Genomic DNA, 26,476 nt, shown 5'->3' with positions numbered 1-26,476 from the left:
AGTTTGCAAAAACCCTGACAACTTACCAAACTGGTTCAGTAGGCCAGATAGTAATGTGAGCAAAAGACATGATCTATTTGCTCTTACTAGTATCTTTCACTTGTAGATCTCTTGCTGTATTCGTGCTGTATTCGTGCTGTATTCATGCTTTGTTGATACTTGTATGAGTCACTTTGGATAAAAGCATCTGCTAAATGAGAAAATGTAAATCTCTTTTGTAGGGCTAATCAATTAATCGAAATGTTATTGAAATTGCGATGTGATCAAGTGCAGTATCAAAATCGCAGAAGGTGCAGTTTTTTGATGAAGGTACAATTTTGCAGACTCCAGTAAAAATCACATCATCATTTTATTATTAGGGGTCCAAGCCCGAATGGGGCTGGGAACCCGTGAATGCAAGGCATCACGGTTCCCAGTACCAGCGGAGCTGGGAACCCTATTGTTTTTGCTCGTTTTATTATTTTTTCTTCCATGCATAAAACTCATACTGTGGCCTAGGGTAACTGCTAGGGACGCGAAACTCACAAGGTAGGTTCACAGCCTCAAGAGTACCTCAGGCGCCAAAATCCGCACACTTTTACCTCTAGGGGGCGGTATAAGCAAGGTCAACGCATTTGGCCTTGGAACTCCCGTCTACAAAGGTGGATATCAAAAACCTTGTATCCACGCGTTTGGGGGATCGAGCTGAATCTCGTGGTATAGGGCATGCCCATTTCCACCTAAACTTTTTTTAATTAACTCCCCCGAAGCTGCAAGTCCGATCGACACCAAACTTGGCACGGATAATCTCTGGACCAAGCTGATGAAAGTTTGTAGAGGAAATTTTGATCCGACAAAAAATGTTACAATTATATGCTAGCAAATGTTTGCAAAAAACGCTACTAACAGGAAATTACAAAAAACATGTGGCACGCCCCCCTGAGGGCCTGTGCAAAATTTGGTGCAACTCACCCTAGGGGGCACTATTTAATCCAAGAAAATTGGTCCTCTATAACCACAAGTCACACTGATATGGAACCAGTGCTGAATTATTCAGCATGGTCCCCTTACTAAATGCACCAAACTTCACCCAAATATGCCCATAGGTGGCGTTGTTATTGCAGATTAAAGACGGGGGAAAAAATCCCATTGACATATATGCATTTTATATCTCCATAACCAAAACTCCGATTGATACCAAATTTGGGGCAATTGTTCCCCATGGGGCCCTGATCACACATGACAATTTTGGTGCAATTTGGCCAAAAGGTTGCGCTAAAAGCGAAGCTGAAATTTCTCACTAAATCCCATACATTCCTATGGCATTTTCAAAGGCAGGACATTTTGCCTCTGTTTGGAATGGCCCATCAACACCAAACGTGGGGACCTTATGCAGCACGACGGCGGAGCGCCCGGACCGACTCGCGCGCCCTGTCTAAGGTAACATTTTTAAAACACAATTGAAAATTGCAGAAACATCAAGGATCAGCATTAATATATGTGCTATTTTAGAGTGAGATCCTTAAGCTGTAGCAACAGACATGGCAAGTTACAGACGTGCTTCATCTCATTTGGCTGTGGTTAAAGGTTGAAGGGCCTGTCACTTTCTTACTGCCCTCGAGGTAGACTGATTCAAACCTCGTTCCTCTCACACTTTGCAGCACTTGAAACTGGCGTCTGAAGCCACCCAGACGGGTGCTTTGACTAATTACTAAGATCCTCTAGACACCATGTAGCACACACACTATTCAGTACAACACGCATGGAAGCAGCAATGTTGCCAACCAGTTGTCTTAAATGTATAATCCATCCTATTTTTGCAATAATGATTGACACATATTCATGCAGTCTGTAAGCCCATGTCACCTCAGCAGGACTCTGCCCTTTTTGCTAAGGAAGTTAAGGGTTCCAGAGCAAACTAATTTCCTTCATGAAGGGTGAGCGATCCTATTGCTGTAACAACCGCACAAGCTTATGGAGATGAGGTGTGTCATTTTGCATAAGACTCCCTCTCTTCTCTTTCTCTCCTCTCTTTTTTTCCTCATTCTTCAGAACTGAGCTTTACTCTGAATTCAGAGGGCCATAATGCTGTGATTTGTTACTCTTGGCAGGCGGAGACCACCTGTAAATCAAGGCCAAGCGACAGGCTGTCTCCATTCCCTTCCAAACCATAGCTTCCTCTTGGGAATGGAAGGTCCCAAAGTGCAGTTCATTGGCTGCTGGAGAATGTGTTTTAAGGATTCACCTCGAGCTCAGATTCCTTGTTAACTCTCTGACTCCCAAGGAAACTTGAGGAGAAAAACAAAGTCTGACTTTGTGTGATTAGCTGGTTATGAGCACCGTTGCTTAAAAGTTCAGCTGCAGCCAACTCAGCAAACGAAGACTCAAAATGACAATAATTAACATGTATTAACAGTAGTAGTGTTGGTTGCATTTATTCTTAAGATTACTGTAGTGCCCACAGCGGCCGTGCCTTCAAATTATTCCGAAGAGCTGGCACTCAAAACAGTTTTTTGCATCAGACAGTGTTTACCATTAATTAACGAGACCATGGCGGCCCGCCATAGTCTAATTTGCTCTGCCATAGTCTCAAAATGAAACGAAAATATTTTTACACATCTCATACTTACATTTCCGACCTCTAACGCTGTGTTTTGAGCCGCTGCTCCGTGCTACTGTAAGCTTGCACACTCGCACATTTTGGCATTCGACTCGAGACAACCACTTTTCTTTCGATGTAACTATGGTAATATTAACGGTCTGTTTCTGTCACTCGTCTGTGCGAAGGCGATTAAGCTAGCTGCACCTAAATTTGGAGTGCACACGTATTCAAGCCTTTATGATAAGTGAAACGGCCCAGAGCGAGCTGACAGGCAGGTTAGCGACTTTATCCTGTCAGTTTCTCTCTTTACAGACAAGTGTTGCAGTATGAGAGTCCTACTTGAAGAGAGGCTGTGAAGTCTTGAAGGCTGTGAAGCCTCTTAATTTTGCACCAAATTATTGCATTTAACTTTAAAATGTACAAACTTTTCTTCCTCCGGACCCCCGAGAGGGTCCGAGGCCCACCCACCATACTCTCTTAAAATCCTGTGGAAAACAAACAGATGTAGTGTTGTCTTTTTCACATATAAAACAAAGTAAGAGAACATGTGTGACTGAGGCCCAATGTGTCTCTCATTCAAGAAAATGAAAGCACTCTCAGCAATTTTTGTCTCTAAATTGCTGGTGGGGGGGTGATCAGGCAGATCAGTTAGACGCTTGATCTTGACACCTTTCATCCTCTCTCTCTCCTCCTCTCTGTTAATATAAGGCTTTGATAAACAGTGTGATAAATGTTAATTGCTGTGGTTATGTATTTTTCAAAAGCTAATAAAGGCTGTTACCTTGAGGAACAGGTAGGATTTAGTGCCCGAGGGGCTGGCTGAGTTGTAAAAGCTTATCTTTGCAGGTGTAAAAGTTTTGTAAATGGGTCATTAAAGTGTTGGCCAACTTCACACATAAAACAAAAAAAGGGAGAGGGGGAGGGAGATTACTTCAGATCAGCATGTTTCTGAAGCGTAGAGATGAAGGCTGTAAATCTCTGCTAATATTCCACCGAGCCTTTCAGGAGGCAGCCTTTGATGTGGGTGAGGTAATGTGACCAGCAGTGTTTGCAATGTTAATCTGACGTGGAGAAATGACTGGTGGCTGTGCACTATCGCCCTACAAAAAGAAAGGCATACAAGCTTGTGGGTCCTGTAAAAAGGAAACAAACAAACAAATAAATTCAGTGTGCAAAAATGCACACATCCACATGAATGTACACGCACGCATGCTCACATACTACTTTGCTCGTATCCAGCAATGTCAGAGTTAATTTGCACAGACATACAGTATAATTTGACTTAATATATAGTATACAAAGTAGAACTCTGCTCCTCTATATGCAGGGCTTTTTCTTCAACCTCAAAGTTTTTCTGGTCTGTGTGTTTGTGTGGAGAATCGCAGCACGTCCTGTGTCGTGAACTAGACATAACACGGTAAGCCCTCTGGCATGTGCTGCCTACTCACACCCCTCTAGTCTTGGTGTTGCTGACCATGCACACTTTAATCATAGAGCAGCTTCCTCCAACCTGCCTGGTGATGGATCCCCACTCCATGGCTATAATTTCCTTCCTGGGGTGCAGGAAGAGAAGTGGGTTTGCCGTGACTGAAGGGTGTCAGGCACGGGGCCGTAGAGTCTGCAGGAAAGGTGTCTGTCTTTGATGCTCCCTCAGAGTTTAAGGAGTCCAATTATTTATCCAGTTGATTGTCCACTCAACTCAAATATTGCTTTTTCTCTAAATATGGTGGAAAATCAACGCAGACGAAGTGGTTGAGACGCAGACGAGTGGACGGGTGCCTGCATGTGGTTTTAAAAGCTCGGAGTTGTAACCACTTGATTCAGTTTTCCCATCTGAATAAGCCCCTAATTTGTTGCAAAGTTAACTTGGCAATAATGCTGTTCAGCAGTGTAATATTTGTACTGAAAAATAAAACGTTTGCACTAAATGTACTGTGAGGTGCTTCAGATTAAAAGCATCCACCAAGTAGCTTATGTTTTGTTAATGGTGCATGTGAAGGGCTCAACATCAAAAGATTTACAGTCTGTGACCTCTGGAAAGGCTTTGAGTTTCTTATCAAAGGCATAAAATTGCATTGTAAAACACAGCAGATATGGCTTTGTCTTGGCACTGCAGACTGCTCATGAGATCAGTTTTATGCATTTGTTCGGTTTGTTGTAAAGCTCTGATTTTTTAGAAGACCCAAGCATCTGCTCTACTGGAGCAAATTCAACAAACTACCTCAATGCATCATGTGATGATGGGGCTATTAGTATCTTTTGTAAAAAAAAAACAAAACAAAAAAAACAGATTTATCTTGTTTGGCTAGAGAGAAATGCAGAGACATTAATTTGCCATGGCTCTTAGTCTGTAGGTGTTGTATGAAAATTGGCCCCATCTCCCTTTCCTCCATAAATGGGACCGTCTCGCGTCAGCTTTGCTATGCTATATGATTATCTGAGATCTTTATTTCATGTGTGAAAACTGATCCCCTTTGAAGCCTCACTCAGAGGCAGTGCAGCGCTTCACTGCCTCACATCAACACCCTTTATCTTGGCTCCATCTCGGGGCGTCATGTTTTACTGCTGCGTGGGCCTTTGAATGAGGCTGTTTAATGTTGCTGGAAGGTGAGGAGCACTCCAGCGTAAAGCACTGCAAAAGACCGGACCCAGGTTTAAACCGCTGTCTGATGATGACTGGTGGTCCGTTTGTTCTTTTTATTTTTTTCCCCCTCCAGGAGCACAACCACACTTACCACACATAGCAGGATAGGCACTGCTCCAGATTGAGAGTTGTGCTGCTCGGCCCTTTGAAACTGCCTCCAGTGTATCTCAGTTTACTCTTTGGAATGGTGGAGAGGGATGGGTATTTCCTCTCTTGAGGTCTTCTGCGAGTAACTCTACACCTATAAGCTAATTTGCAGCTCAAAAACTAATAATAGTGTTTTGTTGTTTTACGTCTTGGTTTTCAAAATTGGGGCTGTGTGTGCACTAGAGCTTTTGAAAATCCCCTTGCTTTACAGCTGTTTTCACCATTAGTAATTCATAAACTTTAGCTAATGGCTGCTATCCAGGCTAGATGTGATCAGTCAAAATCATTTTATTTGCCAAGCTCAAATGGGACAAAGTACAAAGACGTGACGACACCTGGTAGAAAGACAGCAAGACATCACATGTCGGCACTGTCCCTTTGTATTTAATGACACTACCTGTTGTAGTCAATCTATGTATACTACATATACGTGGACATGCTGTAGTTGTGACTAGGGCTGAAGGATTAATTGCCTTTTGGATATTATCGCGTTGTGATAAAAGCAGATTTTCTAATCGCAAATGCTGCAATTACACTCTGGTCACGAGTGAGAGTAAAGCAGTCTGCAGACGAAGCATCAACTTTGCACATTACGCTGTACCTCGACTTGCATTAACACAAAAATGCACAATAGAAATACACGTGTAGTAAGGTAAGCGTATTTTGGTGTTCGGCCCCTGTGTCACACACACAGCCACCAGTCAGCTCTGGAAATATCTGTGAAAAGACGTTTCAAAACAAAGTCACAAGTCTGAAAGAGGCCCAGTCTGTCCTGAGTTACAACCTGGTTACAGCCAGTGCGCTGCTTACTAGCATCGGAGTCTGTGGGGTGGGGGACTGCGGTGCTGTCGGAGAATTACTAAGCTTGTGTATTAAGCACGAGAGGCATCACTTGGTTTTATTTTCGTTGACCAACTTTTGAATTGAACCTCAAACTGAGTATTTTTTTTGTTTGCTTACTGGGATAAAGAAATATGGACTCCTAGGAGATTTGAACTGAGATAAGGACGCATTAATTGGTGGTTGAACTGTGGGGTTTGTATTGAGCGTTTACTGTATAACACACTGTATGAACTTAGTTTTTCTTGTGGTCTGTAGGGAGGCCTTCCTGATGATATTATATCATTATTTAATGCCATGCCTTGACTCAAATTATCATTCTCATATTATTAAAATTTGATACTTCTTCTCCACCATTGCTCATATTAATAATTGCAATTCATCCATCACCTAATTTCATCATAACACAGGCCTGATCCACAAGAAAAACAGTGTATGTTTAATCTATCTAATAAAGTGTTGGTCATACTATACACTGATTTACTGCTTGTCCGTTTTGAATAGGGCTGCAGCTCACGAGGATTTTAGTACTCGACGCTTCTATAGATTATTTCAGCGACTCATCGATGCGTCTGTCCTCGTTTCGGAAATTCATAGTGTGTCATACAGCAAACATCAGACCAACAACATCAACAGACCAACAACCAGACAACTGCTTTACCAACACAAACATCACCCAAGTGCTACAAGTTAAGGTGCAGCTCCCCAGCACCCAGTTAACTCATGACTGTGACGTTACAACCCAAACTCACGGCCCAACCAGGAGAACAAACGCACGTGTGTGCATTTTCAGCCAAGGATTGCAGCTTACTTTGGCTAGCCTTCAACTCAACAATCAATCATGATTTCAGTTAAATGCTAAAGTTGCTGTTAATGTTACCTTGTCCGTGGTCCACTGGCACAACACCGGGTGCTTTCTGATCAGGTGCCGTCGTGCTGTTGCGGAAACGTTAGGCGACATAAGTTTCGTTTTACAGTGGACGGACTGTAACATTTCAGAGTTGTTGTTTTCTTTTAGCTTGAAATAATAAATAATCCCATACTTTGGACACTTTCTTCTTTGTCCTTCGCTATTTTCTCTCTCTTCCTCCACTTTGCAAACAGCCGCATCATTATCATGTCGTGTTCACACAGTGTAAGCGCGATGTGCGACAGTAATAATTGTCCATGCAGAACAGTGTGCTGTATATTTATATGGATTAAACGAAGCGTCGATGCAAAGAATTTGCGTTTTAGTAATTGATTTAATCGCTTTAATCGATGAATTGTTTCAGCCCTAGTTTTGAATAATACAGAAGGTAAAGAGCTTAAAAAATAATTGTATATTAAATCGCAAGAGCAATATTGGTAAAAAAAAAAAAAATCGCAATTAGATTATTTTTCCAAAATTGTTCAGCCCTAGTTGTGACGAATATGGTGCAAGTGAGAATAAAGCTCTTCTTACTTTCTGTAATGCTCTGTTTCACCCTCTCCAGTGCCGAGTGGCTTTTATATGAGTGTCAATGACCTCAGTCGTCCCCTGTTTGAAAGGCCCAGGGGAAGCAGACGTGTACTTGGAGAAGCACCACCGCCTCACATTCTCCCTTGTCTCTGTCACTCTGCCTTTCTCGCCTGCTTGGCTAAATGGCCTTTCATGTGTGTCGCTCCCCACTTCATGCCGACACCGCTGCTCCGAATGCCGCAGTCCTGAAGGTGTTTTCTTGCGCTGGGTGGGGGTCTGAGCAGGAGCCACCCAGCCGCAGTCCTAATGAGATTTTTCCTGGGTTTTGATGGAGTGCCAGTAGCGCTGCCATTGCTCTAGAGGCCTGCCTCCACTGAGCCCTGGCGCGCGATCAGGGGGAGCTGTCGTCGGCCGCATAAATTGTCAGCCTGTGTGGCGGGTCGTGGAGGCAGACAGCGTAGAGACCAAGAGGCCTTGTGGGACTTTCCCACAATCACATACAAGTACATATTATTTACACTTTAATGTACCCTTTTGCTTTCAAACACGTACTCTGAGCAGAAAAAAAATTGGCCCAGTGGGTCCATGTCTGCAGTGCCAGAGAAAGGATGACGACGGAGGCAACTTTCTGCCTTAACTCACCAAGTCGTTTCTGTGCCAACATGCGTTCTCAGTCTTTTTCACTGTCTCTGTCCCTCGCTATCTATCTAGAAGAATATGACCAAAACATCACCGTAGAACTTTGAAATGCAGGATTCAATGGCAAAACCCTTTTCAAACTTTTTTGGCTTTATTATTTTATTCAGGGAAGGCTAGCTGAGCAGAGTGCACTTTTCAGAAGCACTCAGTCAGTGACATCATTCATAATCATGCTGATCAAGGCCAGCAACCAAGGGATCACTTGGGTCATTTAACATCATTACACTATTTTGAAGAACATGTAATGGCTTAAACTGCTGACAAGATGGAGCTATTTAAGTCTGTGAGGTTAGCTACCCTTTCAGGGCTGTCATATTCAACTTATTAGGGGCCGAGATGAACATGGCCAGTGTTAACAGCAATGTGGCTGTTTCATTTAATTTCCCTAAGAATGTGGTCCCTGACAGACTGTGCTTATATGCATGTAAAGCCAAAGCTACTGCTCTTCCATCAACTCAGAATGTTGGTGCATCACAATAAATATCGTTACAATACAATAAATGAAGTTATAATTGTATGCCAACATGTGTTTGTGCTTCATATATGACAATGGCTTACTTGAAGAAGAAGAAGAAGAAGAAGTAATTAAGTAGTTGAACCAGAAGGAAGAGGTTCTTACTTCTGTAATTGATGTTAATTGAATTGCCCTTTCATCTAAATTTAACAGCTATCCAAGCATATATTGTTCTGTGCTCTGTATTAAGGTAAATACTTGAGTCTGATGTTTTTTGAAGAGCATAGAAATCACACGGATGAAAACGTGTTCTTAACTCCAGGAGCCTTCTAGATTAACTCGATTAGTTTGCGTTACTAACATTAGTTTGCTATAGTTGACGTTAATCAATCATATGACTGGTGTTGAATGAGAATTCCTCACGTTAATATTTTAGAGCTGACATACATCAGGGGAGTGGTCACCATTCTTAAAGAAATAACGTAATATTGTGTTTGTTCCATAAATATTATCATTTGTTAATATGTTATTCTGTCTTTGGTTCATCCAAATTCATATTCTTAAAGTGTGCCATTGATGAGGTTTGCCAAATAGTTCCAATGGCCAAACCAAACATGCCTTCAGGCCGGCAAGTAATATAGATGGGATGCTGTAATGGGGCAGGCACACAGTGTTCTGTGTTATATTCCAGTAATAAATCACTTTCTACGAAGGGGCATGAACAACTTTAAAACACACAGGGACCATACAAACCCTTGTCCTAAAGGCCCTGAAGAAGCTCTGAAGGACCTGGCTGCTGTTGAAAGCAGAGTGCTTTATGCTCTGGTTTCCACAGAACATTTAACATCATGTCTGGAAAATTGTTTTAGCTGGTCCCAGGTGCCGTACAAAGATGCTTGTTTGTGTCCTGAAGCCAGCACCTCTGACTGAATCCTGCAGAAATGTGGGGAAGTGACACCTTGCTGTGGATGTTATAAAACTGTTTAGACCCCAAGCTACAGAGAGAAACACAATGTACACTGCAACACCCAGTGTGTAGCCATGTTAATCAGGAGCGCAACTGAATCATACATTGTTAATTTTATAGTACTAGTATTGCATGGGAGGTTACCACCTCCCATTTTCATAAGCTGTGGTTCAGCTATTGCAGGTGGGAGGGTGCTTTGGCTTCTCTTTTGCCCTGAAATGCTCTCCCACAGTGACCTCTCAGAAGTCCATCGTTGGCTCATAGCTGCACCGAACGATTGATTGCTCTTTTGTGGTCATTTAATAGACGTATAGTATCATATATCTAGGGGTGGGAGAAATAATCGATTCTTAGAGGCATTGCGATGCAGACGTGGAATATTCTGACTCGATTAGCAAATGTCAAAAAGCGATTATTTAAATGTTAATTGATAAGGTAATGTTGACGGAAAGCAAAAGGTGGGACTCGCGGAAGTGCAGTGCCCGGACCGTCTGTGGCGCGCACACAACAGAGAGACCAGTGTTCCCACTATATTCAACACACCACAGCTGTGGAATGAACAACTTTCCTACTAAAATCTCAAATAATCATTAACATCAATGCGCAAGTAATGATTTTAACTCGCACACTGTGCGAGCATGGTGACACTAAATGGTTGGCAGCTCTCTGTGTTTCCTGTGTTTGATGTCGAGCGAATGAGAGAGAAAGCGAGTGGCAGAACATGACGGTGAAAGTTAGCGGAGAAAAATATCAGCTGCAAGTTTCAGCCTGGCAGTAAACGTGCAGTGTGACAAGTCTGTAGTTTCCCCAACTGCTGGAAAAGGTGGTTAGTGCTTATCCTGTATAGAAAAAAATTATGCATCAAGATTCATCGATAATCGTTCCGTAATTGCATCGCAGCCCTCTGAATCGTAATCAGATTGAATCGTGAAGTGCCCAGAGATTCCCACCCCTAAATATATCATGGTCATTGTGCACGCATAGCATGTTTGCTGGAATTTAATGAGACCTAGTTTTCAGATTCACTAACTGTTTGCAAATGTTGCATCAGTTGAGCCTCGTCTTTACTCATTAGTTGAGAAAAGACTTTGGAGTGGAGATGACCAGCATTGCAGTTTTGGGCAAATCCACTTTAAGCTCTTTCATTTCAAATCAAACTGAAGGGAGTGAGTTCAAGCATTTATTCTCTATGGCTTAACAAACTGTACTGACTGACTTTCTTGTCTAACACCATCTTTAACATGCAGTTACTATGGCTGTTGTCACTACTAGTGTCAATGTCACTACAACTGTTAATTATTTAGTATGTATTGTTATTATTATTATTACAAACACATAACTAAACAACATTACTAAATCAAACAAGAAGCAAGAGAGTTTAGAGTCTAGCGAAAGAGAAGAGCCAGAGCACCTTAGTAATTAGGACCAATAATTCTGTCAGTCTTTCCCTATTAGGAGTGACCGAACTGTTAAGTTACTAGTGAGGATAGAGATTCATGTCTTTCTCCTGAGTCTGAATAGTGTAGCTACAACTGTAAATTCTGCCATTTAAATCCTTCTTTTTCTGGAGCTGGGCAGAGAAATTCTCATTATTCTTGTGAACAATTGGCTGGTGTGAACACAGGAACCCCAGACACAAACACTTATTTATATGATATTTTTAGAAATCCTACATGTTTATTTTTTTGGCACAGGACACTCTTATCAATCACTGCCAAAGCTGGAAACCAGAGAGCTAAGCTTGAAAGTGGTAGTTTCATCAGGCCAGGCAGAATGGAGGTGCTCTTTAGAGACTGCATTAGGACAGATTGTAAGGATGAGTGTGTCAGATCAACCTCGGCCAAGGCGATTATCTGGGGAAATGGATGCAGTCTTTGGTTCAAAGCTGTCACCATAGAAACGGAGAACAAAAACTCCCAATATTCCCATTTATTTTTATGAAACAGATTTAGACTTTAGACTTTGTACCTGGCATCATAAAGGTTTCTTAATCAGGTTGCAGGTTGAGAAATATATAAACAAAAATAATTATTGACACAGGATGAAGAAAACTGCACTTATAAAATGATGAGAAATACGGGTTTTCTGCCCCGCTTCGAAAATTCTTGTTTATTTTCTGCTTCCTTGTACATCCATTCCTATTTAGTGGTCAGATACTTTTCATGAGAGGAGGAGGAAGAGCGTGTGTGTGTGTGCACGTGTGTGTGTGTGTGTGCACGTGTGTGTGTGTGTGTGTGTGTATAAAGGAAAGGAAAGGAAAGCATGGGATATTTTTTTAACACTGACCAGAACTAACCCCAGAGTAACCCTAGTGTACTAATAATACGGCTCCCATCCATCACTACAGACAACAACCAATTAGCACATTCCTCTTCCCCCTTTTCTCATGTTCTTGGCTAACCCCTCAATAAATTTGGATCATTCATCAAAAAACAGAAATACACTCAAGATGCTGTGTGTGTATGTGTGTGTGTGCATGTATGTGTCTTTGTTTGAGGAATTGAAGGAATGTTGATTGTGGAAGGATTGAATTTTTCTGCAAGGCTTGTGGAACTGTGTAGGCCAGTGTTGATGTTACCACAGTCTAATGCCTGCCCCATTCAGATCGACACAGTGACACGGGTGATACCAATATCTGTGTCCTTGGAAGTTGGAAGAAGTGTATGGACAGTCTAAATGAAATTTAGAAAAAGTAACTCTATCAGGTAATTATGTAATCTGATTCTGTGTACTTCTATGGTTTAGCAGTGAAATATGTGGAACAGAACTGCAGTTTCTGCTATAAGATTATTTTTGGGCATCTTTTTGCCTGTATAGAGAGTTTAAGACCCTCCCCTTCTGGTGGACCACCATGGGACCTTATTTCAGAAAAAATATGTACATTGGTCAATGGCAAGAGACAACACATTTTTTGATCCTGTTTGAATTGTGCCCTGAATTACACATGCGATGTCCGTCAATTTAGAAGACACATTTAAAACCCAAGAAAGTCGCAGTTTGTTGTGAAACTGTAGTATAAGACTGAAAATACATAATTACAAAGACCACAGACCCAAAAGTTGCGTATGTGACGTCATAACTTCTTCTTTTGAAGCTAACGTCAAAGAACTTACATGTGTATGTAAGATATATTTCTGCGTGGAACAGAGCTGCGTTATCTAGGTAGTAGCAACCAAGCAATGAACGTTAGCTAGCATTACCTCATTAACATGTTGCCGATGTATATTGTGTAAGACAAGAGATGTAGTTTACCGAACAGTTTTTACACAAAACTAAATGTTACTATACAGTTTTACGACAAACTGCGACTTTCTTGACTTACAAAATTTACATTTTAAATTGATGAACATCGTATGTGTAATTCAGGACACAATTCAAACGGGACAAAAAGATATTTTTTCTGAAATAAGGTCCCATGGGGCTGAAGCGGAACAAGGGACAAAGGTCCTCTATTGGAAAGTGCCAGCTGCAGAGGGGGGCGAGGCCAGGTTGGAATTGAACCTGGGCAGCTGCGGTAAGGACCTTAATGGTACGCGCTCCACCAGGTGAGCTACCTGGGTGTCCCACACGAGTGTCTAGGAAATCTATAATAATTTGGTGAAGTAAAACACATTCGGTTTCCAGTTTAAGTAAAGTTCATGTTTCTGCTATGATTTGCCTGCATTCTGTATAAACCATAATGTAATCCTGCTTATTTCCCCCTCGTCATACCAAAGCTGAGCAGACTGTATTAAAACCAGCTCAGAACCAGGGTCTTGAAGCCATTTGACCCATTTATACCAACAACAAACTCAGGTTTATCCCAGGTCCCTGCTTTAGCCAGTTAGTCCTGTTGTTTGCCATATTCTCTTCCTGAGGCCACCCACAGCGCTGCAGCACGGCCGGCACTAGTCTGAGGAGGGTAGGATCACACCGTCTGACCTTTTACCTCTCTGGATTACACAGAAATCCCCTCTCACGCTGTCACAGCCTCGCCTGACACACACACAAACACACACACTAACACACACCTATGAAAACACAAGTATGTACAGGCTTACAATAAACACACATGCTCCTACACTTATGTCCTACACTCCATTTTAAGGAGTTAATTATTAATTATTAAGGATAACCATAGCCTATGATAAGAGTGCTGTTAATATGTTCTGTGGCAGCAGCAATAGTCTGTGTGCAATTTATGTAGTTTTTGATGAGAGAAAGACCTTTTGTGTTAGATTGGGTGCAGTGGAAAACTTTAAAATGAGGCATGGGGTAGGTCTTTGAATGTGTGTGTATGCGTTGGACTATGTGTGTACGGATGTGTGCGTGCACATGCGTTTGTCAGCCTGCAAGTAATGATTTTTCGGACAGATGATTGTAATGCCACATGGATACCTGAGCCGGACTTTTCCATAGTGAAGCCTGGGATTACATGTCCCTGCAGTCTCTGTGGTATGCACTAACAGACAGAGCTGCCAGGAGAGGGGGCCCGGGGTGAAAACAGTCCAGGATAAAAACAAGCCTATGAACGTATAGCTGCAATGGTTGTCCGGCATTGAAATAGCCCTACTACCAGCCCTCTTTCTTAGAATTCCCTGCAGGGCTGGCCGTGGCGATACTTTCATAGTTTCTATTCTGACTGCCAGTCTTATGCTGTTTGTTTCAGTCCTTCAATTATCATCCTCTTAAACTTTCCGCTGCTGTTTAAGCTCAGCCACAGTTGTCAAACTCTGTTCATATATATATATATATGCTGTAATTTTGATTGGGCATGTAACTCTGTGTTGGAAAGCAGTGCTGTGGATTTGCACCATTAAAAATGTTTGTTTTTATGTGACAAAAATATGATATCCTCCATTATATGACTTGAAACAGTGATATATGTGTCTTGTTCTCTCTTTTTCTCTTTGCAGGAATCCATGGATGAAGCATGTGCAGAGGGGATTGGTGATGAACACTACCGTTTAGAAGGTGAGCCCCTTGCTCTTCATCGTCGTCACCCAATGCTACACCAACTTATTTCACTGATTTTGGTCTCTGACTATTTTGTTTTGAATGAAAACCTGCAAAAATACTGTTCACAGTAGCCCTCCAGATACTTGTGTGGTTCTTTTATTCATCCTTTCCCGTCTGCTTCACGCCCATTCTCTAAGCTCCAACAATGTGCTGATGAGGTCCTCTTTACCTTCCCTCCTGCTTTTCCACCTCCTCTGCCTCTCATCCGCCCCTCCCCCCGTGGTGCTCTGCAAAGTGCAATTCCTCCATGTTTTTCCCCGATGTGATGTGATCCTGGATTAAGAGCTCCGGGAGGAGAAAGTCACTCTCCCCCCTTTAAAGACAGGATCGGACGTGAGGTGGAGGCAGAAATGAAGAGTTGAATGACACCAGCCTGGAATTTGGAAGAGTTCAGCTTTTATTTCATTTCTCTCTCATAATAGACAGAGTAGAGAGACAAGGGTTAATAATCTTTTGTCATTGGGCTGAACCTGAGTTTGGGGCGAGGTTGTCCTCCCTTCAAGACTAATGTTGCAAATTAGAACATGCTTCTCTGTTCGTTCTCAGTGATTAAAAAGCGAAAAAAAAATGAAACAATTTGCTTTAATAAAACATTCTATAGATTGTGTGTTAATTTATTTCCACATTCCAGTTACTAAGGCGAACTCAGCTAGCAAGGAGAGGAAACTGTGTCACATTTGTGACCTAAGTAGTTGAGTGGAGCTGAGGTTATTCAGTGGTTTCTAATTTCATACCATCAGGCTTTTTTCAAGTTTCACACGTTTGAAGTTGGTGTCCGAGTTTGGCAAAGTCTATTACTGTTGGCCATGAGCGTGGGATGATTAAGTGCCTTTCTCAGGAGTACTTCAGTGGTTGTTCCTGAAGGAGGAGAAAAAGATACGATCACCATAAAGGCCATCCCATCCTGGCAATCCCAAAATCACTTAAATTCCCAGCACTGAGCTCTCCGAATGTATGACGGGGGACAGGCCAAGTCATGTGTAATACAGTAGCCTAGCTAAGCTGGGTGTGATTGCTCATCAGTGAGTGGCAGCTTTTCCTGCCTTCGTTTCTGCGTGTGTGTACGAGTGTATGCACGCACGTGTGTGTAGCAGGGCTGCTAGAACAGGCTTGGCTTGGAGGGTGCCCTCGTCTTGCCCCTCAGATCTGATGTGTAGCCAATCCCCTGGCTCAGCTCCTCTCATAAAGAGCCAGCTTATGTGGAGGTGGGTGGGGGGGTGGGGGGATGGTTTGATAGCAGATTACTGTTACTCCTCCCGGCATTTTATTAGCTCCGAGATAAGCATCTCACCACCATATTGAGCCTGCTACGGAACAGATTTGCCCTCGCACACAATGTTCCCTTTGAGCACCTCAGATGATCAAACAGCGGGACCCCAAATGCTGCTCCTTTCCAAAAAGTTGGTAAAAGCTCCCTGGGATGATGCCTTTCATTTCTGGCATTTTCCCCAACCCAGGGATGAGACAGGTCTGCTTTGATCTGCTTTGGATCAGGAGGAAAGAAATTGGGCTGTTGTGTCTGCTCCGTTGGCGAGCAAACAAACAGTGTTTCAGATTTGACTTGGCTTAATTAATTAGTGATTCTGTTTTACAGCTGGTCTGATCCTTTTCCAAAAGGTTTGAGAATGGGACTTCAAAGTGTGGCGGGAGGAGAGAGAGAGGGGCAGGGGAGGGTGGAGAGAGACGGGTGTGGTTGTGTGGGTTGATGGATGTGTGCGTGGCCTGCAGGACTGGATGGGGAGTGGGTGCTCACGCAGAACTAAATGACCAATGGTGAAACATAAAGGGGCTGTGGCTGGGTGAAAGCTTTTACAAGCTTCTGCGAAAATACACATGATCATATGTGAGGATGAAGCAAAAGGGGTGTCTGGGTAACTGTAACCCATAGAGGCTCACAAAGGAGCCGACATGCACACCTCTCAAATCTCAGTTACACGTTGTGTGTATCTGCGGTCTCAAATGCTGGATTTCAAAGCAGAGAAGGATATCCGCTAGCATTAGATCTGGGCCAACATCCAACACTGAAATTTAAGCATCGAACCAGACAGCGACAGTTATGTTATTTTTGTCCACCGGGGAGGAACACCTTATAATACAGTGCAATCCAAAAATACACCACCATTAACTTTGGCCACAGCCATTAACATAAGGTTGGAGGAATCCCTGCATGACACAGATTCATTCAGGTTTAGATTCAGCAGAATCATGATTAAGGGCTACACAAATGTCTAAATAGGATTATTGTAATGGACTATAATCATTGTGTGTGGATCACCCTATAGATTAACTTTCATAACAAAGCTGCGCTGATGCATCCATCAGTGGCACCCATCGGTCTTTGATGTTCACCATTTATACCTGAATACCACCTAATATTTCTTCATGTTTCAAACATGTTAATGTCATTCAGTCCTATGTTTGACATCCCCTCTCAGTGTGTGAATCCAGTGGAATATACTGCAGCCAAGAGCTTAAAAACTATTATTGTATGTGCGACAGATAACAGATTTTGCCATTGATGACTTAGTGCTGTCACAACATTTTTTGCACAATTTTGACTCTAGTTCCAGTGTTGATATCACTGTTTCTGTTTAACAGTACTTCTGCTCTCTGGAATGATGGGATAATTAACTCGTTACCCTAACATGAAACACAAAATTCAAAAGTTCAATTAAGGTACCATGTCTCAAATCTGGTAGCACTTCAGTACTGGTAGAAGCGCCTTAAAAGAAACAAAGAGATCATATTGTTGGATATTATTGAACCCTGTCGTGACTGGACCTCACACGGTCACTGATCAATTTGCTGTGGTTGCTTCCCCGGTGCCAAAGAGCATTTTTGACTGTGAGAGCCAAATTGTGCTTTGATTTTTCTGTCACCTTTGAGTATTATCACAAATACCGTAAATACACCCTACAAGCTCAGTGCGTTAGAGCAGCTGAACAAAATTCTTGATTTGCAAGTTGCAACATTAAAAGTTGGCGATGCTGTGTATATAATACTTATGCTAAGCCCAACAGGGCCTGTGTTGCCTTAAACATGTTACATTACTAATAAATATATTAATATTAATACAAAAGTTCTATTTCAGAATACAGGCAGTGAGACAGAAACTGTGAGGAGTTTGGCTGTGTATGTTTATTTCCAACCAGGAACACTTGAATGTGTGACACATCTTAATTGCGGCTGCCAAACTCGGAAGTCGGAGCTTACAAGGAACACTTGAAGGCGACGACATATCCTCAGGTTATGACTGCACCCAACGTTTCCATCCTCAGGCTCTCTCTTTTATCTTTGTGTGTGTCTGTGTGTGTCACTGCAGTGGCTTTACCCCCAGAGAAGACAGACAGCTGCTGTGTGGAGGAGAAGATGCAGGAGAGGGATAGCCAATCTCCCGCAGGGCCACAGAAACAGCTCCAGTTTGAAGTGAGTGTCAACACCGGACAGGACGTTTATTACTTCCTCTCTGGATGAAACTAGGGCAATGGCAGGACACACAAAAATACACACTCACGTACGCACCGGATGATATTGATAGTTCAGCGTTGTGCTGTTTCAGGAGTTGGAGTGTGCTGTGTCTGTGGAGGAGGATAACAGGCAGGAGTGGACCTTCACCCTCTACGATTTTGACAACAATGGCAAAGTCACCAGAGAGGTAAAAATCTTCTGCTCTGAGCAGAGATTAATCTTTCATGAATGAATGAATGAACAAGTAATTAAATCAAACAGATGTATGTTAATGCTACACCTTAGCTGTAGTTGGTTGCTTTCTTGCAGACCTTAACAAGTCAAGAGTGCTGTAGTGGTGTGTTATCATGTAATATGAGGCCTTGAAAACTGTTCATTTTGTCAGTTTTATTGTAACATTATTCAAACATTTCTGAATACACAGATTTTCAGTGTCACAAAATTGTTCTGGTCAGCAGCTCACAGCTACAAAACATCTCCCTTTGGGTATGGGAAGCAATCGATAACTTCCCAGGAAACCTTACATTTTGCCCTATTCTGGTATCACCGCGCCCCAAAAAGAAAGTGAGGATAGAAGTTACGAGCCAACCCAATCTCACTCCTAAGAACCAAATCCAGCAACATGTGTGTGTTTCCGCTCCCGCAAGGTACCTTGTGGCTTGCGTCTGCCTCGTACAGATCTGAGGGAACATCCAGAAAGGCCCGTGTTTTTGAAAACAACTTGAAACAGCGCAAAGAGACTGGAGCTGTCCTCGTGTGGTTGGCTGTGCAGTTTTTTTGGCGTTGCCTGTGGCTCCGTGGCTCATGAGACGACAGGCGGCTGCTGCCGGGGGGGGGGGGGGGAGAAAAGCTTTCTTCTCCAACTCTTTTTTTATATATCCCTTCACACAAATAAAAAAAAAAACAGAAGAAAACCAAAAATGACACAGGAAGCTTTTTATTTTATTGTATTTATTTATTTTTTTAAAGTCTATGTCTGAAGCCAGTATGTGGAACCGGTCCCTGAAGAATTCATAATAGTCCTTGTTATGAGTCACAGTACTATAGTGAGTGAAAATCATGCTGTTGGAGTCTTTGTGTGGCGTTGGCTTAATTCTCAGCAGTTTTGTTCAAAAGGGCTCTTATGGCGAAGCTGTACTGTGTGAATCAGTTATTTTCAGTTCATTTCACATCCATTCCAGGTGAAATATATATGGACAGTTAGAATGTGGTTTGCTATGAAAAGATCCAGCGCAGTTGCCAACACCCAAGTTTGCAAATTAAATAATCCAAATATAGTCAGTTACCTTGTTCTGAAGTAAACATGATATCACTTTTACTTTGAAAGTACTGACATTGATAATTGTTTTACTTTGTTCCTGTAACTCTTATGTTTCTCTGTGATCCCTCCACTTCCTTGGCCTTTACTGACCTGAGGTCAGATCTTTATAATGACCCTTAGTTACATGAAAATATCTGTTTGCGTGCTTGCGTGTTCCTACATGCTGCACATGAAGTGCTTTGCATGTGATTGTGTGTTATAGTTTATGTATAAATGCTGTTGTGCGTTTATTTGACCGTGTACACAGCTGTCGCTTCCTATGCAGATGTAATTCTAAGAGACACTGAGGAATTAAATAGAGAAAGTGTAGCGCTCACACAGCTCTAACACGACTCACAGCAGGCCTGACATCCCAGTCAGCCTCGTCTGCCACCGCCAAGACGTTCCTTTTCATAAATTCATAACGTGTCTTTATGCCCTGTCTGATCGCTTCACTCGGAAAGCTGAACTAAAACAACTGACATCAGTGTGTTTCTCTCTTCACTCTTGTCTGAGTCACTTCTTTAAATTCCTAGCTAGCGTGAAGCTTTTGAACGAGTTTTAACGCACAAAGCTACAGAATGGTGAATTCAAACACTGTAGCGATAACAATACTCTCCAATGTTCCTTTTGTCTTGATTTTTTTGGAAAATATGTATACTAAAAATCTGCACCAAGGTCACCAACTTTTTTAGCATTATTACTGATTATTATTTTTACACTTGATCAAATGATTCTCATCTCACTTTAATGGAAGCGGTTCATCAAAAAGCCCAGAGTAAACTCACCTCCACCTCTTGTGTCCTGCAGGATATCACCAGCCTGCTCCACACCATCTATGAGGTCGTGGACGCCTCCGTCAACCATTCTCCCAGCAGCAGCAAGACATTGCGGGTCAAGCTCTCTGTGGCTCCCGACTCCAGCCAGCGGTGGAGGAGTTGCACACAGGGGGCGGCAGGTAAAGCTCGCATTAACACAGTGGGTGGGGGCAGAGGAGAAGAGAGGGCATTTTGGGGTCCCCCCTTGTGTTGCCTGCTGTCAGCTCGCCCAGAGATGTGTTTGTTGTCACGCAGAAAGGCGGCTGCTTCAGGCCTGTCAGAGCTTTGTAACTCACAGTTTCGGTGTCGCTCCATCTCTCCCACTCAATGGGGTTCATTTTTAATGATGGGGGGAGTGACAGAGCTAAGAGAGGACCCCCTCCCTCAGCGCCTTCACGTACTCTGAAAGAAACCTTAAGAGATGTGCCGAGTCCTTTTGATAACCACAGCCATTTTTCTTTTCTCCAAAGTTCCCTTTTTTCCCTTGCCCCCCTTCTTCCTCCCCCCTCCTCAGAGCTGCCGGGAAAATATAGCTACGTTCAACTTAACTTTTCTCACTGACGACTTGGTAAACAAGTAGTCAGGGAAAAATATCTCAAAGTATATATTCCTGTGTGTTTGTGTCCTATTGTTTCGGCTATAAATATCCGTCAAGAGATTCAAACAGAGCAAGCTTTGAAAATATTGCCGGTTGCCTTCATGCTAATTTGAAACTGCATCAGATCTTGCGTCCTTAATAAACTATTTCTGAAGTCTGCATGTTTTTTATATCGTTCCATGCCTTATAAGGCTGGGAGTTGAGAATAGAATAAATGAAGCATTGTTGTTTTTCCTTTTCTATAGATCTTCAAAGTAAAACCCCCAAACAAAGGTTGCTTTCTTCTGAGGCTTGTGTGACTGTTGTCGTGTGTGTGTGTGTGTGTGTGTGTGTGTGTGTGTGTGTGTGTGTGTGTGTGTGTGTGTGTGTGTGTGTGTGTGTGTGTGCTGCTCCGTGGAGCTCTCTTTGATAATAGCCTCCTGTCTTTCACACATACAGACATGTCCCACCCCAGAGAGAAAAATGACAAGTGCATAGAAGACCCCAAGAGTGCAGACAAGAAGACTCGAGCTCTCCTAAGGTAAACCCACCTCCCTGTACACTTCTGTCTCTATTGTTGAAGATTGTGGCGTCTACAAGAAGAACAATATGAAGTTTATTATTATTATTTATTACTGATTATAACATTTTTTAATTAAAAGAGAACTTGTTTTATAGTGGCAAGAGGCAGTGGTGGTTTAAGGAAGGTTTCACACTCGGGAGCTGCAATAGTCCTCTACTCTTTTATTAGTTTTGCCCAAATTTACCTCCACTGCACTAAGGAGGATTTAACGGTGGAAGGGAGGGTCAGCCCTCTGTCTGCGCTGTTCAAATACTCCCAGTTGTGGTTTGAACCTGTGATTTTCCAGTCACAATCTCACTTCTCTAACAATTACTCTGCTACTGCCTGATCATAAGGAACGCTTGTTTTACTTTCTCCAAACACTACCATGCTGAACCTCTCTGGCCCATACTGCTACCTAATGAGAGGTGCCGCTTATGTCCACAGGCGCCACCACAGTGACCACCACACCCAGCCGGGCTGCCAGCGCCACTGTGTGGATGAGAACCTGGAACGCAGGAACCACTACTTGGACCTGGCAGGCATCGAAAACTACACATCCCGCTTCGGAGCTGGTGAGTGGACCGGGGCCAGGGGTGTAGAGGGGGGAGAGGGGAGGGAGAAACACAGCCCGTGGCCCTTTGAAGCTGCATCCAGGGGCCTTCATTACTGCGGCACCTGCTTGGAGCCATTAGGTGGAACTACCAGCCCGCTGCGCTCCTCGCCAGTACAAACATCTGGGCTCAGGCAAGCACAATACATCAAGTGTTCAAGGCTCATCAACAGAACGGGCTGTTGTGAAGTGAAATATTAGGTCTAATAAGCAGCAGCCTTGATCTGATGGTTAGTGATGACATGTGATTATTTTAATGTTGGTCCTGTTATGGAAGTGCTAACAGAGATCTGCTCTATGTCACATTGTGTCAGAATTATCCGCATGAAGAAAGAACCTGATGTAAAGTTGCCAGAATCTTGGAGCTTTATTAGTGAGCTGCTGGCACAATAATTCACACATAATGGGTTATTTTAATTCCTTTTTCTGCAGGGCTTTGAGTGCCCATGTAATACATTTTGACATCGACTTATTTTTGTTTCCCTGCAACCTTGAAGTTTGTCGTTGATCAAATAAATACCGGTGTCTGTCTCCCTCACAGCCCCCACCACGGAGCCGACGAAGGCAGAACCTCAGACGCGGCTGTCCAACCAGACTCGCTCTCGCTCCCATGAACCAGAAAATGGCCACTCCCACCCCCACCACCGCCGCTTGCAAACTGTTGTGGACAGTGTTGGTCCGGACAGCCTCCACCCTGCCCGTATGCGAGGCCAAGACTCAGGGAAACATGCCCTCCGCTCTCCTAAGACCCACAGTCGGACACCTCCTGCGCAGATCAGTGGCAGGGTGATGAGAAGCCGTGGTGTCCCTCCTCCCCCAGCGCTACCCAGCCAGACTCCCCCTCACCAGTCCACAGCCCCTTACCGCAAGCACAAGCAGCGGTCCAAGGAGAGCCAGGGCTACAGGGCCTTGGGCTCTCTGGCTGCTCCAGGACCAGTGGTGGAGAAGGAGCAGGTGAGAGACCTGCCCAGCGTGCTCCTCTACGAGGGGGGGCTGGCACAAGTGGTGCAGCGACATGAGCATCACCACCACCATGAACACCATCACCACTACCACCACTTTTACCAGTCCTGAATTTCCACCCTGCCTGGGACAGCTCAGCACTCCTGCAGCCTCACAAAACCCAGCCAGGCCAGCAGACGCTGACTGCAGTTAGCCAGGCTACCCTATATCGTGCAGTGGCTTTGTAGTGGACATAGGACATGGGCTGGACAGGAGGATTATGGGAGTCGTGTCCCAGTGCTGAGTTTATAAATCAGTGTTATAAAGAAGTTGGTGGGACAAACAAAAGCATATGGGTATGCAGCAGGACAGTGAATCAGGGCCACAGTACGGCCAGGACTGAGGATCACGGCTAGGGCTAGAGAGGAGGCACAGTGGGGCAATCCAATAAACACCCCAGAAGTTCCTCTCCTCCTGACACTGTAATCCTCGACCTGATGAACTCTACGACTCCAAACCAGCACCACAACCTTTCCAGACCACTAAGCCAAAATGTTTTTAGGGAAATGGAGGAACCAGAGGAAGAAAGACTGTGACGTAAAGATGAAAATATATGAAGGAATATAGGTAAAAGGAGAGCAGGGCATAGTGTGTGTGAGTGTGTGTGTGTGTGTGTGTGTGTGTGTGTGTGTGTGTGTGTGTGTGCGCGCGCGCGCGAGTGTCACGACACTGGTGTCTGTTAAAAACCACTTGAAGTGCGCTCATGGGTGCGTGAGTATTTAAAGCAGGCTGTCAGGCAGGTTTTTGAAGATGAAAATGAAGATTCTGATTCAAGCATGCAATACCCCGTAAGCAAAAATGGGAAGGAAAATGTTGAAATGTTGTAAAGGTAAAAAAAAAGAAAAGAAAAAGAACAGAGATCCCAAATCTGCTGCTACCTCTAATTTTATCCTAATTGTTGTTGTAATGACTAAGCATTCAGAGGTTATTTTCAAATTACTTCGAAAACTTTTTTGAAAGCAGAGCAATTGTGTGGCAATCTGCAGTATTGAAGTGTCGAAAAGCTCCTTACTTTTATTAACTAACATTTACTGTACATAGGGTATATATTGTTATCAATTTTATAAGCTTTATTGATAATGTGATATCTTTGTATTCACCATCTGAAGCTTTTATGTTTGTTTACCTTCTCAACAGCATTTTATTTTATTTTTTTAAGACCACTAGCAGCCTCATTTGGACTAGAAAATGTACAGCTGTATTACCGTGTCACACTCTCTCTCATTCTCTCTCTGTTCCAACTGTCTCAACACGTGATTAGATGCGTGACTGGAATCCTGAATGACTGAAATCCCAACTCTGGACAGTGCTGCGCAGTAGCTCGACCTCGCGTCACATACACACATTTTATAGAGCGCATGCTTGACTGTCCTCCCTGCTGATATCGCGCAAACATCCAACAAACAAGGAATTATTTTTATATACGTGGCTGTATTTATAACAGAAATCACTATACATCCATTGTAAAGCTCTTGTCTTGTTCCTGGAGGCCAGTCGGACATGTCCTCAGTCCCATGAAACACCTAAAAGCAAAACTAGAGATGGTGTGATCTTGACATCAGTGCAAGAGAATTCTCCAGTCCAGGCTCTGGCTCGGGCATATTAGCATAAATTGAAACCCTGTTACATCCAGCCAGTTAGAGGTTGGTGTATTCATTCATCAGTATGGAGGTTGTGCCTTTAAGGAGTTTTTTTAACAGTTTTTTATGCAGGGAACTGTTTTGCTGAGCTTGCGTGTCATTTTTCACCTAGGTCCAAGCAGTTATACATAATTCACACCTGGGAGTTGCCCAGCACCGTGGTTTACTTTTTGGACATTAATTTTCTGACTTGCAGGCTGGCACTTTCCCTAACTCGTAGCAGCTCCGTTGTCCAACCCCTGGCGCTGGCTGGGGTCACACGGCTGCTCCCTCTGTTTCCATGGCATCTTCTTGTCCCCCAGCTGTCAGCAGGTCTTTCACCGTGCCGCCATGTGGCCTCAGAGCTCAGCCAACTGCTGCTCTCCTGCCAGCATCAGGGACCGTCTGTTCATCCTATCTCATGATGCTCTATGGGCGCGGCCATAAACATGCAGATGCATGTTCCAGGATAGTTAGTTAGGTTTTATCCCAGGTGTTCTTGGTTGGCTTTCTTTTTAGCAATTCCCAGCATCACATTTATAAATGAACTTATAAACCTTATACATCCACAGTCTTTTGTTAAGGTTTAGGTGTTGTGCTCAAGGGAAGCCTTATCCATCCAGAGAAACTGGTAGTTGTTGTGGTTACTATATCCGCCAAGCTTGATTTGTTAGTCTGCCATAAGCGTGTGCATGTGTTTGTGAAGAGCAAGAATGCAGTGTATGCCAGTCTTGCGCTCAGCCCTGCAGTGCCCTCTCACAGCTGCAGGCCGTCCTTTAGCAGAGGCACCAGTCAGACGGGTCATCTCACGGGACCTGGCGGTGGAAACGGAGTCATTCCCTGAGGGGGATCACAGCTGCGCTCCATACCACAGCTTCCTCACCTCACACCGCTTTTCTCAGACAACAAGTCCTTGCTGCTGGAGCCTTCATAACACTGTAACTCCTCTGTCAATGGTTTCCCCTCACCCGAAACAGTGTTGATACCAGCGTGACTCTCCAAATATAAGTAGTATGTAAATGGTCTGGTTGTGTGAACGGACAGCATGGAGGCGACTGTTCGTCTTGCAGGGTGGTCCGATTGGACATGGTGAGCCTGAGCTTCTGAAGGAATTTGGGCGGTAGGCTCGGTCAGATCCATAGCCAGGTTGTAATTTTTTAACTTCTTTTACCCGGACAGAGTTTTACTGAACAGGCAGAACTCCTCTTTTTTTAAAATCCTGCTTTACATTCGTAAAATTACCTGACCTCGTACTATCTGCCCAGTACAAACACACTTCCTTACTTTTGACTTCAAAGCAGCATCACTGGAGCAACCGGAGGTGATATGCTTTGCTCGAGAGCACCACAGCACTATTCGTTGAGAGTTGGGAAAGCAGTTTTTATATATAATGTATATGTGTGTGTGTGTGTGTGTGTGTGTGTGTATATATATATATATATATATATATATATATATATATATATATATATATATATATATATATATATATATATATATATATATATATATATATATATGTGTGTGTGTGTGTGTGTGTGTATATATGTATGTGTATATATATGTTTTGTTTTATATATATATTGTTTTTCAAATCATCACACCATCTTCTGTCCTGTTTTTTCCAGTATTCAGAGCCACCACTCCATGTTAATACAATATGTACTGCACCACTGATTTGTTTTGTAAGATCCTTGTATCGAAATTTTTAAAACTCTGATGTAAATAATGGACTGCAAAAAGGAT

The 26,476-nt window shown here is 43.2% G+C and overlaps 1 protein-coding gene across 1 annotated transcript in view; it reads left to right on the top strand.

Moving 5' to 3' along the window:
* nkd1 (NKD inhibitor of WNT signaling pathway 1) overlaps positions 1-26,158 on the top strand; it is a 36,667-nt gene extending 10,509 nt beyond the window's left edge. The window contains exons 4-10 of the mRNA XM_038701731.1: positions 14,669-14,726; positions 18,094-18,197; positions 18,331-18,426; positions 20,350-20,497; positions 21,394-21,475; positions 21,944-22,071; positions 22,651-26,158. Of these exons, the coding sequence (XP_038557659.1) occupies positions 14,669-14,726; positions 18,094-18,197; positions 18,331-18,426; positions 20,350-20,497; positions 21,394-21,475; positions 21,944-22,071; positions 22,651-23,183 (1,149 nt within the window). The 3' untranslated portion in view covers positions 23,184-26,158. The remainder of the gene's footprint in view (positions 1-14,668; positions 14,727-18,093; positions 18,198-18,330; positions 18,427-20,349; positions 20,498-21,393; positions 21,476-21,943; positions 22,072-22,650) is intronic.
* Positions 26,159-26,476: the final 318 nt, after the last annotated feature.

Source organism: Micropterus salmoides, unplaced genomic scaffold, assembly GCF_014851395.1.
Source record: "Micropterus salmoides isolate LMB-PRFRI ecotype aquatic unplaced genomic scaffold, ASM1485139v1 Ms_hic_scaffold_6, whole genome shotgun sequence".
Taxonomy (NCBI): domain Eukaryota; kingdom Metazoa; phylum Chordata; class Actinopteri; order Centrarchiformes; family Centrarchidae; genus Micropterus; species Micropterus salmoides.
Note: the sequence above shows the minus strand (reverse complement) of the source record. Positions and strands in the feature narration are given on the sequence as shown.